This window comes from Sapajus apella, unplaced genomic scaffold (genome assembly GCF_009761245.1).
Source record: "Sapajus apella isolate SASKATOON/1434 unplaced genomic scaffold, GSC_monkey_1.0 scaffold152, whole genome shotgun sequence".
NCBI classification, from domain to species: Eukaryota; Metazoa; Chordata; class Mammalia; order Primates; family Cebidae; genus Sapajus; species Sapajus apella.
Window position 1 is genome coordinate 2,301,442 of NW_022437092.1, and position 13,751 is coordinate 2,315,192.

General features: G+C 49.7%; 1 protein-coding gene across 11 annotated transcripts in view; it reads left to right on the forward strand.

Annotated features, from left to right (window-relative positions):
* CLEC17A (C-type lectin domain containing 17A) overlaps positions 1 to 13,751 on the forward strand; it is a 36,453-nt gene that overhangs the window by 3,780 nt on the left and 18,922 nt on the right. For 2 of the 11 annotated variants that reach the window (XM_032265766.1, XM_032265769.1), the window contains exons 1-3: positions 8,362 to 8,530; positions 8,683 to 8,766; positions 12,250 to 12,324. In XM_032265766.1, coding sequence (XP_032121657.1) covers positions 8,488 to 8,530; positions 8,683 to 8,766; positions 12,250 to 12,324 — 202 coding nt within the window. In that variant the 5' untranslated portion in view covers positions 8,362 to 8,487. Of the gene's footprint in view, positions 1 to 8,316; positions 8,531 to 8,682; positions 8,767 to 12,249; positions 12,325 to 13,751 lie in introns of those variants that run through there. The other 9 variants (XM_032265764.1, XM_032265765.1, XM_032265775.1 and 6 more) reach the window with 8 other exon arrangements.

A 13,751-nucleotide genomic window follows, 5' to 3' on the forward strand; every position in this document is an offset into this window, starting at 1 on the left:
ATTTATTTTGAGACGGAGTCTTTCTCTGCCACCCAGGCTGGAGTGCAGTGGCACAATCTTGCTTCACGGCAACCTCTACCTCCTGTGTTCAAGTGATTCTCCTCTCTCAGTCTCCCGAGTAGCTGGGATTACAGGCACTGCCACCATGCCTGGCTAATTTTTGTATTTTTAGTAGAGATGGGGTTTCATCATGTTGGCCAGGCTGGTCTCAAACTCCTAAGCTTAGGTGATCCGCCAGCCTCAGCCTCTCAAAGTGCTAGGATTATAGGTGTGAGTCACCCTCCCGGCCTATTTATTTATTTTTTGAGATGGAGTCTTGCTCTGTTGCCCAGGCTGGAGTGTAATGGCAGGATTTCAGCTTACTGCAACCTCTCCCTCCTGGGTTCAAGCGATTCTCCTGCCTCAGCCTCCTGAGTAGCTGAGATTAGAGGTGCGTGCCACCACACCCGGATAACTTTTTAAATATTTTTTGTAGAGATGAGGTTTCACCATGTTGGCCAGGCTGGTCTCAAACTCCTGACCTCAAATGATCCACCCACCTCGGCTGGAATTACAGGCGTAAGCCACCATGCCCGGCCTGGGCTGCTTTTTGTTAAAAGGGAAGCTCTGGGGAAGACTCTCTTACCCTCACTATCTCTCTAAATAATTTCTTTCTATCTTTTGTTGACGGTGATTTTTTTTTTTTTTTTGAGATGGAGTCTCACACTGTCGCCCAGGCTGAAGTGCAGTGGTATGATCTTGGCACATTGCAACCTCCACCTCCTGGGTTCAAGCAATTCTCCTGCCTCAGCCTCCTGAGTAGCTGGGATTACAGGTGCCTACCCTCACACCTGGCTAATTTTTTTTTTTTTTTTTTTTTTTGTATTTTTAGTACAGACAGGGTTTCACTATATTGGCCAGGCTGGTCTTGAACTCCTGACCTCGTGATCTGCCTGCCTCGGCCTCCCAAATGCTGGGATTACAGGCATGAGCCCCTGCTCCTGGCCAGGGTGAAGGTGAGTTTAGCAGCCTGTGCTGAGCCTCCATCACCCGTGATCCGTATCCTTCCTGTTTTTTTCTTTGTCAACCACCCACCAAGGAGAACTTCCTGGGTCCCCTGCCCACCACCCCAGGGGACTTTTTTTTTTTTTTTAAATACAGAGTCTTGCTCTGTAGCCCAGGCTGGAGTGCAGTGGTGAGATCTTGCTCTCTGCAACCTCTGCCTCCTGGGTTCAAGCAATTCTCCTGCCTCAGCCTCCTGAGTAGCTGGGACTACAGGCAGGCACCACTACACCCGGCTAATTTTTGTATTTTTAGTAGAGAACAGAGTTTTGCCATGTTAGCCAGGCTGGTCTCGAACTCCTCGCCTCAGATGATCCTCCCTCCTCGGCTTCCCAAAGTGCTGGGATTACAGGCGTGAGCCACCATGCCTGGCTAGGACCTGGTTTATTGGCCACAGTTCCTGCCTCTCCCCTTCTTTTCTTCCCCCACCCTCCTGTCCAGCCCCATCTGGCCTGCACCAGGCAGGGGCTGCATTAGCACTTTCATGAGCAGAGCAACCTCAGAGGCCCCACGTGGGACCTGAGGTGGGGAAGGAAATTCTGAGTGGTGTCTGACCCTTGCCACAGTCTGCTGGTTGGGAGACCAGGTGCCCTGGGGTATTCAGTTTTAGGGAAGGAGGAAAAACAAGGTCAGTGAGGCCTCAGCAGAAAATTCCCAGAGCAGATCTCATTTCTGCTTATAGGGGCAGACAGAACATTTGTCTCTAATCCAGGCGAGAGTGCTAGGGACACCCAAGGATTGCTGAGGGTGGCTGGCGGGTATTGGAGGGATGAGAGAGCCTGGAGGGGCGGGGCTTCAGGGCTGGTCAGGCAGGAGGTCAGTCATTCGTTCAACAAACATTCATTGAGCACCTACTGTGTGGGAGGCAATGAACAAGACAGATACAAATTCCTAATCTCATGGAGTTGAGCTGCTAATAGGTGGAAGACAGGCAGAGAACAAGATTAGGAAGTGAGGCATGTGGAATGTGAGATGGTGATAAGACTGTGACAAGTCAGGTGTGGTGGCTCAAGCATGTAATTGCAGCACACTGGGAGGCCGAGGAGGGCGGATCACAAGGTCAGGAGATTGAGATTATGGCCAGCATGGTGAAACCCCATCTCTGCTAAAATACAAAAAAATTAGCCAGGTGTGGTGGCGGGCTGCTGTAGTCCCAGCTACTCGGGAGACAGAGGCAGGAGAATCGCTTGAACCCGGGAGGTGGAGGTTGCAGTGAGCCGAGATCACGCCACTGCACTCCAGCCTGGTGACAGATTGAGACGCTGTTTCCAAACACACACACACACACACACACACACACACACACACACACGCACACACAGTGACAAGGGGGCAGTTAAGGGGAAAAATGGCAGATAGAGTGGATGAGAAGGGCTGGTCTGGAATTTTATTTTTATTTTTATTTATTTTTTATTTATTTATTTTTTTTTGAGACGGAGTTTCGCTCTTGTTACCCAGGCTGGAGTGCAATGGCGCGATCTCGGCTCACCGCAACCTCCTCCTCCTGGGTTCAGGCAATTCTCCTGCCTCAGCCTCCTTAGTAGCTGGGATTACAGGCACGTGCCACCATGCCCAGCTAATTTTTTTGTATTTTTTTATTAGAGAAGGGGTTTCACCATGTTGACCAGGATGGTCTCGATCTCTTGACCTCGTGATCCACCCGCCTCGGCCTCCCAAAGTGCTGGGATTACAGGCTTGAGCCACCGCGCCCGGCCTATTTTTATTTTTTTTTGAGACAGGGTATCGCTCTGTTGCCTAGGCTGGAGTGCAGTGCTGCAATCATGGCTCATTGCAGCCTTGAATTACTGGGCTCAAGGAATCCTCCTACCTCAGCCTCCTGAATAGCTGGGACTGCAGGTGTATACCAACATACCTGGCTAATTTTTTCACTAATATCTACAGTGTGTAAAAATGTGATATGATAAATATCAGAGCGATATTTCATTAATTTTATAGAGACAGGGTCTCCGTGGCTTGCTCAGGCTGGTTTTTCACCATGTTGGTCAGGCTGGTCTTGAACTCCTGACCTCAGGTGATCAACCTGCCTTGGCCTCCCAAAGTGCTGGGATTACAGGCATGAGCCACTGTGCCTGCCATCTACTTCTTTTTCTTTTGTTGTTTTTAGAGATGAGGTCTCACTGTGTTGCCCAGGCTGGAGTGCAGTGGCTATTCACAGCTGTGATCATCATGCACTGCAGCCTCAAGCTCCTGGGCTTGAGGACTTCTCCCGTCTCAGCCTCCTGAGTAGCTGAGACTATAGGCTCCCACCACTGCACATGTATTTTCCTTCTTTCTCTACTTATGACTATCTAACATAACTTCTAAGATAGCTGAGTTACTTATTTTATTCATTCTCTTTCTTCCTGTTGCTGCTCCCAAGGGTAAAATTTTTTGTTGTGCACCAATGTATTCCTCCTGGTTTTGATGCATTAGAGCTTAACACAGACTAGGTGGTCAGTACACATCTGTTGAATCGATGAATGAACAAACGAATCCCCCCGTTGGACGTGTCAGGAGACCAGTGCTCAGAGATGTTGTTCTACACCCCCGAGGTCACACAGCAAGAATGGGCCTGAGCTGGAAGCAGCCTGGGCTGATACCCTTGCTTTATTCAGTTAATGAGGCTGGATTCCAACATCTGTTCCTGAATATCTTCGGTGTGCCAGGTCCCCAGGGATGGCACTGGCCATGTAGCTATCACCCCTGTACCATGAGGCCACCCAGCCTTTATTGTAGGAAGGTCCTCTCACCTCTACGAGTGCTTGTTTCTTTTTTTTTTTTTTTTTTGGAGACAGGGCTTTGCTCTGTTGCCCAGGCTGGAGCACACTGGTGTGATCAGATCTCACTGCAGCCTCTCACTGCAGCCTCAATCTCCTGGGCTCAAGCAATCCTCCCACCTCAGCCTCCCAAGTAGCTGGATCTAAAGGCAGGCATCACCATGCCCAGCTAATTAAAAAAATTTTTTTTGGCTGGGCGCAGTGGCTCATGCCTGTAATGCCAGAACTTTGGGAGGCCGAGGAGGGCAGATCACAAGGTCAGGAGCTCAAGACCAGCCTGGCCAATATGGTGATACCTGCCTCTACTAAAAATACAAAAATTAGCTGGGCGTGGTGGCATGTGCCTGTAATCCCAGCTACTCGGGAGGCTGAGGCAGAAGAATCGCTTGAACCCGGGAGGCAGAGGTTGCAGTGAGCTGAGATCGCGACACTGCACTCTAGCCTAGGTAACAAAATGAGACTCCATCTCAAAAAAAAAAAAATTTTTTTTTTGGTATAGTTGGGGTCTCACTGTGTTACCCAGGATGGTCTCGAGCTCCTGGCCTCAAGAGATCCTCCTGCCTCAGCCTGCCAAAGTGCTGGGATTACAGGCATGAGCCACCATGCCCGGCCCAAAAAGTGCTCTTGATGGGCAGACATACTGTCAGTCCTTTTGACCTATTTACTTACCTGTCCCCTGCCCCATTGCTCTCCCACTTCTCCTATCCCTCTATGTCTATTTGGAGCTGCTCCCTATCCCCATCCATCTGGAGCCTGATTAGCACCGTGGTGCTTAGCAGGTGTTTGCTGAGCAGACAGACTTTTTCCTCCTTTTCAGATGAATGTCCATTTCTTCACCTCTAGAACGGGTATAGCCACATTTGCCTTCCTATGGGCTGGGAAGGTTCTATGACATCAGGCCATACAACGGGGAAAACCCAGCCCCCAGAGTCAGCTTTGAATGGAAAAGGAGGTTCATCTGCTCCTGCCCTCCTACCTCGATTAAGATTGGGGCTACCCCACTGCCCACGTGCGGTGCAGGGGAAGGTGAAGTATATTGCTTATACTGAGCCTGTCAGCTGACAAATACATTCTATTTTGTTTGAGGCATTCATGTTCTGAGTCTCAGTTGTGGAAACCCAACCTAATGCTCCCCGTGGGCCTGATGAATGTTCCTTGTTGTTGAAGCCAATTTGAGTTGCATTTCCTCTTACTTTTAGTGAAAAGCTTCCACAAAGGGAAGTTGGGGTCTTGCCCCTTGGGGTATGTGTTAGTTTCCTATAGTGACTATAACAAATTACCCATAAATTGAGTGCCCCAGAGCAACGGAAATGGATTATTATTATTATTACTATTTTTGAGACACAGTCTTGCTCTGTCGCCCAGGCTGGAGTACAGTGGTACGATCTTGGCTTACTGCAACCTCCGCCTCCCGGGTTCAAGTGATTCTTCTGCCTCAGCCACCTGAGTAGGTGGGATTACAGGCATTGGTCACCATGCCCAGCTAATTTTTTTTTTTCTGTATTCTTAGTAGAGACGGGGTTTCACCACGTTGGCCAGGCTGGTCTCGAACACCGAACCTCAAGTGATCCACCCATCTTGGCCGCCCAAAGTGCTGGGATTACAGGCGTGAGCCACTGCGCCCAGCCATATTAATTATTTTATAGTTCTGGAGGTCAGGAGACCAATATCAGTCTCACTGGGCTGAAACCAAGATGTTTGTTAGCTAGGTCATGCTTCTTCAAGTGGTTGTGGTGTAATAATCCTTTTTCTTGCTTTTTCTAGCCTCTGCAGATGCATTATTATTATTATTTTTTTTTTGAGACTCGCTTTTGTTGCCCAGGCTGGAGTGCAGTGGAGCGATCTAGGCTCATCGCACCTTCACCTCCCAGTTCAAGCGATTCTCCTGCCTCAGTCTCAAGTAGCTGGGATTATAGGCATGCGCCACCACGCCCAGCTAATATTTTTGTATTCTTAGTAGAGATGAGGCTTCTCCATGTTGGCCAGGCTGTTCTCAAACTCCTGACCTCAAGTGATCTGCCTGCCTCAGTCTCCAAAAGTGCTGAGATTACAGGAGTGAGCCAATAACGTGATGTTTTAAAATACGTACACATGTGGAATTGTTCAACTGCGTGAATTAGCATATGCATTACCGACCACACCTGCATGTTTTTGGTGGTGAGAACACACATTTTTTTTTCTAAGTTATTTATTGATCTTAAACTGACAAATAGGCCAGGCATAGTGGCTCACACCTGTAATCCCAGCACTTTGGGAGGCTGAAGCGGGTGGATCACCTGAGGTCAGGAGTTCGAGACCAGCCTGACCAACATGGTGAAATTCTGTCTCTACTAAAAATACAAAAATTAGCCAGGCTTGGTGGCGGGCACCTGTATTCCCAGCTACTTGGAAGGCTGAGACAGGAGAATCACTTGAACCCAGGAGGTGGAGGTTGCAGTGAGCCGAGATCGTGCCGTTGCACTCCAGCCTGGGTGACAGAACAAGACTCCACTCTAGCCTGGGGAACAGAGTGAGAGTCTCCATCTCAACAACAACAAAAAAACCCCTAACACATAAAATACTACATATTTGTGACATTATATGACATAAACATTATATGACTTAATGTTTTAAAATATGTATATATTGTGGAGTGGGTAAATTGAGCTAATTACCACATGTGCACTTCACATGCTTCTCATGTTTTGTGGTTAGAACACAATTTTTTTTTTTTGAGACAGAGTCTTGCTCAGCCGCCAGGTGCCAGGCTGGAGTGCAGTGGAGTGATCCTGGCTCACTGCAACCTCTGCCTCCCGGGTTCAAGCAATTCTCCTGCCTCAGCCTCCCAAGTAGCTGAAACTACAGGAGTCCACCACCACGCCCAGCTAACTTTTGTATTTCAGGCGTGAGCCACCGCGCCCGGCCGTAGAACACAAATTTTAAAATTGTTTATATATTTGGCTTAAATTGACAAACAAAAATTGCATGTATTTTTGGTGTTCAACGTGAGTTTTAAAATATGTATGCATTGTGGAATGGCTAAGTTGAGCATCATTTCACGTACTTCTCTCATTGCCTTCTACCATGTTTTGTTGGTTATAAGAGAGTCACAACCGGGCACGATGGCTCACGCCTGTAATCCCAGAATTTTGGGAGGCTGAGGTTGGCGGATCACCTGAGGTCAGGAGTTTGAGACCAGCCTGGCCAACATGGTGAAACCCCGTCTCTCGGAGTCCAAGGTCACAGTGAGCTATAAGCACTCCCTCCTGGGTGACAGAATGAGATCCTGTCTCTCTAAAAAAAAAAAAAAAAAAAAAAAAAAAAAAAAAAAAAAAAGGAGGAGGGGGAGAAGGAAAAAAGGGTTGTCAATGGGCACAAAGATAGATGGAAGGATGATGTTTTTTTTTTTTTTTTTTACTTTTTAAAAAAATAGAGATGGGGTCTCTCTGTGTTGACCAGGCTGATCTCAAACTCCTGGTTTCAAGCGATGCTCCCATCTTAGCCTCCCAAAGTGCTAGGATTACAGGCATGAGCCACCATGCCTGGCCAGAAGTTCTAATTTTTGATAACAGAGTAGCGTAACTACAGTTAGCCACAATATCTTATATAATTCAACGTGGCTGGAAGAGAGAACCTAAAGTGTCCCTAACATGTGGAAATGAGAAATACTCAAGGTAACCCCAAATAACCTGACTTGATTGTTATACATTCTATGCATGCAACAAATACCACGTGTACCTTGTAAACATCTAAACTATTAGGAACCAATTTTTTTTTCCCCTAGAGACGGGGTCTTGCTATGTTGCCCCAGGCTGGAGTGCAGTGGCTCTTTACAGGCGTGATCCCACTACTGATCAGCACAGGAGTTTTGACCTCCTCCGTTTCCAACCTGGGCCAGTTCACCCCTCCTTTTGCAACCTGGTGGTCCCCTGCTTCTGGGAGGTCACCATATTGATGCCGAACTTAGTGCGGACACCTGATCGGCATAGCGCACTGCAGCCCAGAGCTCCTGGGCTCAAGCGATCCTCCAGCCTCAGCCTCCCAAGTAGCTGGGACTACAGGCACGCGCCATCACCCCGACAAGAACCAAGTTTTAAGAAAAGAAGCCAACTCTATTTGAGTCCTAGCTGGTGACTCTCTCTCTCTCTCTTTTTTTTCTTTTTTTGAGGAACCTCACTCCATCACCCAGGCTGGAGTGCAGTGGTGCGATTTCGGCTCACTACAACCTCTGCCTTTTGAGTACAAGCAATTCTCCTGCCTCAGCCTCCTGAGTAACTGGGATTACAGGAGCGTGCCACCACACGCGGCTAATTTTTGTATTTTTAGTAGAGACGGGGTTTGCCGTGTTGGCCAGGCTGGTCTCGAACTCCTGACCTCAAGTGAACTGCCCGCCTTGGCCTCCCAAAGTGCTGGGATTACAAGTGTGAGCCACTGTGCCCCACCAGTTGTCATTGTTCCTTCTGTGCATGAATCCAAACTGGGGAGAAAGGCTGTGTGTGTGTGTGTGTGTGTGTGTGTGTATGTGTGAGCACACGTGAGATCTGGGGGCTTCCCCTAAAGATGAATTTGCATGTAATTTACTTTGAAGGGAAAAGGGAACTGAGAGAGCCCCCAGGCACTCAAGTAGGAGGGACAGTGGGCAGAGGTTGCCAAGCCCTGGCTGCCACTTGTCAGTTTCCTTGTGTTAGACATGCATAATCTGTATACCAGCGCTGGGTACCCGGACCCACCAGGTAAAACTTCAGCCAGGCTGGGACTGGGGCCTGGGTATGGTAAGGACCCAGGGTACAGAATCCCTACCATGGAGCAGCTGAGGGAGAGACCAGGGCTTGAGGGATGAAGGGAGGAGGGAATGGCTGGCTCTGACTTGCTTTTCCCCTGGAAGGGACCATGGAGGAGGAGGAGGATGAGGAGGATGATGACTATGAGAACATGGCGCCTCCCTACAAGGACCTTCCTCCCAAGCCAGGTAAGAGGACTTTTTGGAGCATGACCTGGGGGGAATGCAGAGAAAAGGGTCTTCAGGGGGTGTCGGGTGGGTATTGTAGACACATAGTCAGTTTCCTCTGTACCCAGCCTATGCCAGGCGCCATGCAACCCACACCCTGTCCAGGAGAATCTACCAGTCTGATGGTGGAGGTGGATTTGGGCACAGCTTTGGTGAGCAGGGCTGAGAGAGGAGGGGTCAGGAGATTGGGACAATCCTCAGGGGATTGAGGGCTCAATTAGAGGAAGGGACTTTGGGGTGGGACTTGAGGGATGATTAGATTCTTTCTTTCTTTCTTTCCTCCTTCCTTCCTTTCCTCCCTCCCTCCCTTCTTCCTTCCTTCCTTCCTTCCTTCCTTCCTTCCTTCCTTCCTTCCTTCCTTCCTTCCTTCCTTTCTTTCTTTCTTTCTTTCTTTCTTTCTTTCTTTCTTTCTTTCTTTTCTTCCTCTCTCTCTCTCTTTCTTTCTTTCTCTCTCTCTCTTTCCTTCCTTTCCTTCCTTCCTTCTTTCTTTCCTTTGTTTCGTTTTTTTTTTGAGATGGAGCCTCGCCCTGTTGCCCAGGCTGGAGTGTAATGGCGCGATCTCAGCTCACTGCAACCTCTGCCTCCCGGGTTCAAGCGATTCTTGTGCCTCAGCCTCTCAAGTAGCTTGGATTACAGGTGCACACCACCACACCAGGCTACTTTTTTGTATTTGTAGTAGAGATGGGGTTTCACAGTGTTAGCCAGGATGGTTTCGATCTCCTGGCCTCATGAGTCACCCTCCTCGGCCTCCCAAAGTGCTGATATTACAGGTGTGAGCCACCACGCTCGGCAAGTAGGTATTTCTTAAGAAGAGAAGTCCAAGAGAGAAGTGTTGGGTGCAAAGTCCCTGAGTCACAAAAGCTGGTGCTTGAGAGACTGGGAGTGAACTGTGGGCTCCCAGTCTCCTTACCTTCCCACCCTAAGCCCAGGTTTTATTTATACTTGGATCTCAAACCCAAGGCATGGCACACGGTTCAGTAAGAGTCTGATGAGTGGTTATACAAGTGGAGGTTTGGGCTGGTTGCAGTGGTGTGTGTCTGTCCCAATGCTTCGGGAGGCCAAGGCAGGAGGATCGCTTAAGGACAGGAGTTTGAGACCAGCTGGGGCAACATAGCAAGACCCCATCTGTGCCAAAAAGAGAAAAGAAAAAACGTAGAGGTGTGGGCCGGGTGTGGTGGTCTGTAGTTCCAGCTGCTTGGGAGGCTGAGTCAGGAGGATCACTTGAGCCCAGGAATTCTGGGTTATCGTGAAATATGTGATCAGGCGTCTGCACTAAGTTTGGCATCAATATGGTGACATTTTGGGAGCAGGGGACCACCAGGTTACCTGAGGTGTCTGAGGAGGGGTTTCCAGGTTGGAAACGGGGCAGCTCAACACTCCCTAGCTGATCAGTACTGAGACTACTCCTGTGAGTAGTCACTGCACTCTGGCCTGGCCAACATAGCGAGACCTCAGTTACAAAAAAAAAAAAAAAAAATAGAAAATGAAAGGGAAGTTTTTGAGGTTTTCCTGAGTTTACCGCCACCGGGGCCCTGAGACCATGAGAGATCCCAGGGGCCCAAAACACAAAGTCCCTCAGATATGCTGATGGCCTGGTCCTGGGGTCCTTAGACAGGGGCCATTCCACGAGGGCTGAGGCTGTATATCACCATCGCTGAGTCCAGTGTGGGGCCCCCTGGGAGGCCCAGAAGTACGGTGGGACTTGCACGAGGCAGGAGGTGAACTGGGCTGTGTTTTTCTCCGCCCCATCTCCAACTTATGGTCCTAATGTCACCCTCAAGCCCGGTGTCTTCATATATGACCCACCCATCCAAATCCCTTCTTCAGGGCCACATCTCCTCCAAAAGCACAGTCCTGTCCCCACTGCCACATGCAGCCCCACATCCGCCCTCCAATCCAACTTCATCACCCTGTCTACTGCAACCCAGCCTCAACTCCCTCCCCATCCCCAAACCTGGCAAGGACTCTCTTCTTCATCCTAAGCACATCATGACCCTACCCCACATCCATCCCTGTCCCCAACCCATCTTCCATCCCATCACACCCCATCCCAACAGCAATTCCTTTTTTTTCTTTTTTTGGGATGGAGTCTCGCTCTGTTGCCAGGCTGGACTGCAGTGGCACAATCTACAGTCACTGCAACCTCCGCCTCCCAAGTTCAAGTGATTCTCCTGCCTCAGCCTCCCGAGTAGCTGGGATTACAGGTGCGCATCACCACGCCCAGCTAATTTTTGTGTTTTTAGTAGAGATGGGGTTCGTTTCACCATGTTGGCCAGGATGGTCTCAAACTCCTGAACTTGTGATCTGCCCGCCTCAGCCTCCCAAGGGGCTGGGATTACAGGCATGAGCCATTGCGCTCGGCCTTCTTCTTTTTAAAGAGTGGGGTCTCCCTCTGTTGCCCAGGCTGGAGTGCAGTAGTGCAATCATGGCTCACTGCTGCGTCAACCTCCTGAGCTCAAGCAATCCTCCCACCTCAGCCTCCTGAAAGCTGCGGCTACAGGTGTGCACCACCATGTCTGGATGGCTTTTTCTAAAATATTTTGCAGAGATAGGGTCTTGCTATGTTGCCTAGGGTGGTCTTGAACTCCTGGCCTCAAGCGATCCTCCTGCTTTGCCCTCTCAAAGTGCTGGGATTATAGGTATAAGCCACTGTGCCCAGCCTATTTCTATGTCTCTTTACTGGTTTATTGTCAGTCTGATGGTGGAGGTGAGTTTGGGCACAGTCTTGGTAAGCAAGGCTGAGAGAGGAGGAGTCAGGAGATTGGCAAAATCGTTGGGGGATTGAGGGCTCAATTAGAGGAAGGGACTTTGGGGTGGGACTTGAGGGACCAGTAGACATTTCTTTTTTTGAGATGGAATCTCACTCTGTCGCCCAGGCTGGAGTTCAGTGGCATGGTCTCAGCTCACTGCAACCTCCGCCTTCCGGTCTAGATTGATGGAAGGAGCTTATCCATCTCTTCCACCCAGGGCTTGGTGCTCTGTAGAGGAGCTCAGCTGGGGTGGGGGGGAGGGTTGTCATTGCTTCTTCTATGTGTGAATCCAAACTCTGGAGAAGGACGTGTGTGTGTGTGTGTGTGTGTCTGTGTGTGTGTGTGTGTGTGTGTGTGTCTGTGAGGTCTGGGGCTTCCCTCCTAGATGGATTTGCATGTACTTGACTTTGAAAGGAAAGAGAAACAGACAGAAGCCTTAGACACCTGAGTAGGAGGGACAAGCCCTGGCTGCCTCTTCTTATGTTCCTTGTGTTAGCTGTAGCCACGCACAACCTGTATACTATCGCTGGGTGTCCAGACCCACCAGGTAAGGCCCCGGCCAGGCTGGGGCCCAGGTGTGGTCGGGACTCAGGGTACAGAATCCCCTCCATGGGGCAGCTGAGGCAGAGACCAGGGCTTGAGGGATGGAGGGAGGAGGGAATGGCTGGGCTCTGACTTGCCTTTCCCCTGGAAGGGACCATGGAGGAGGAGGAGGAGGATGACTATGAGAACTCAGCACCTCCCTACAAGGACCTTCCTCCCAAGCCAGGTAAGACGACTTTTTGGAGTGTGACCTGGGGGAATATAGGGAGCAGGGTCTCCAGGGGGCGTTGGGTAGGCATTGTAGACACACAGTCTCCTTTGTACTCAGCCCATGCTGGGCACCGTGGAACCCACACCCTGCCAGGAGGATCTGCCAGTCTGATGGGGGAGGCAGTTCTGGGCACAGCCTTGGTGAGCAGGCTGAGAGGAGTAAGGAAATTGGCAAAATCCTTGGGCGATTGAGGGCTCAATTAGAGGAGGGACTTTGAGGTGGTACTTGAGGGATGAGTAGACATTTCTTATTTTTTTTTCCTTTCCTTTTTTTTTTTTGAGACAGAGTCTCCCTCTGTTGCCAGGCTGGAATGGAATGCAATGGTACAATCTCAGCTTACTTCAACTTCTGCCTCCTGGGTTCAAGCGATTCTCCTGCCTTAGTCTCCTGAGTAGCTGGAATTACAGGCATACACCACCATGCCTGGCTAATTTTTGTATTTTGAGTATAGACCGGGTTTCACCATGTAGGTCAGGCTGGTCTTGAACTCCTGACCTCAGGTGATCCGCCCTCCTTGGCCTCCCAAAGTACTGGTGTGAGCCACTGCGCCCGGCCTCTTTTTTCTTTTTAAGACGAAGTCTCACTCTGTCACCCAGGCTGGAGTTCAATGGCCCGATCTCGGCTCACTGCAACTTCACCTCCTGGGTTCAAGCAATTCTCCTGCCTCAGCCTCCTGAGTAGCTGGGATTACAGGTGCGCACCACCAGTCCTGGCTAATTTTTGTATTTTTAGTAGAAATGGCGTTTCACTATGTTGGCCAGGCTGGTCTCAAGCTCCTGACCTTGTGATCTGCCCGCCTCAGCCTCCCAAAGTGTTGGGATTACAGGCTTGAGTCACCACACCCAGCTTTCTTTTATTTTTATTTTTTTTTTAAAGAGTGGGGTCTCCCTCTGTTGCCCAGGCTGGAGTGCAGTAGTGCAATCATGGCTCACTGCTGCATCAACCTCCTGGGCTCAAGCAATCCTCCCACCTCAGCCTCCTGATAGCTGGGGCTACAGGTGTGCACCTGGATGGTTTTTTCTAAAATTTTTTTTTGCAGAGATAGGGTCTTGCTGTGTTGCCCAGGCTGGTCTTGAATTCCTGGCCTCAAATGATCCTCTTGCTTTGACCTCCCAAAATGCTGGGGCATGAGCCAACTGTGCCCAGCCAATTTCTATGTCTCTTTACTGGTTTATTGTCTCTCTGGTCTAGATTGAAGGAAGGAGCTTATCCATCTCGTCCACTCAGGGCTTGGTGCTTTGTAGGGGAGATCAATGGGGAGGAGACTGTTGTCATTGCTTCTTCTATGTGTGAATCCAAACTCTGGAGAAAGACAAGTGTGTGTGTGTGTGTGTGTGTGTGTGTGTGTGTGTGTGTGTGTGTCTGTGAGGTCTGGGGCTTCC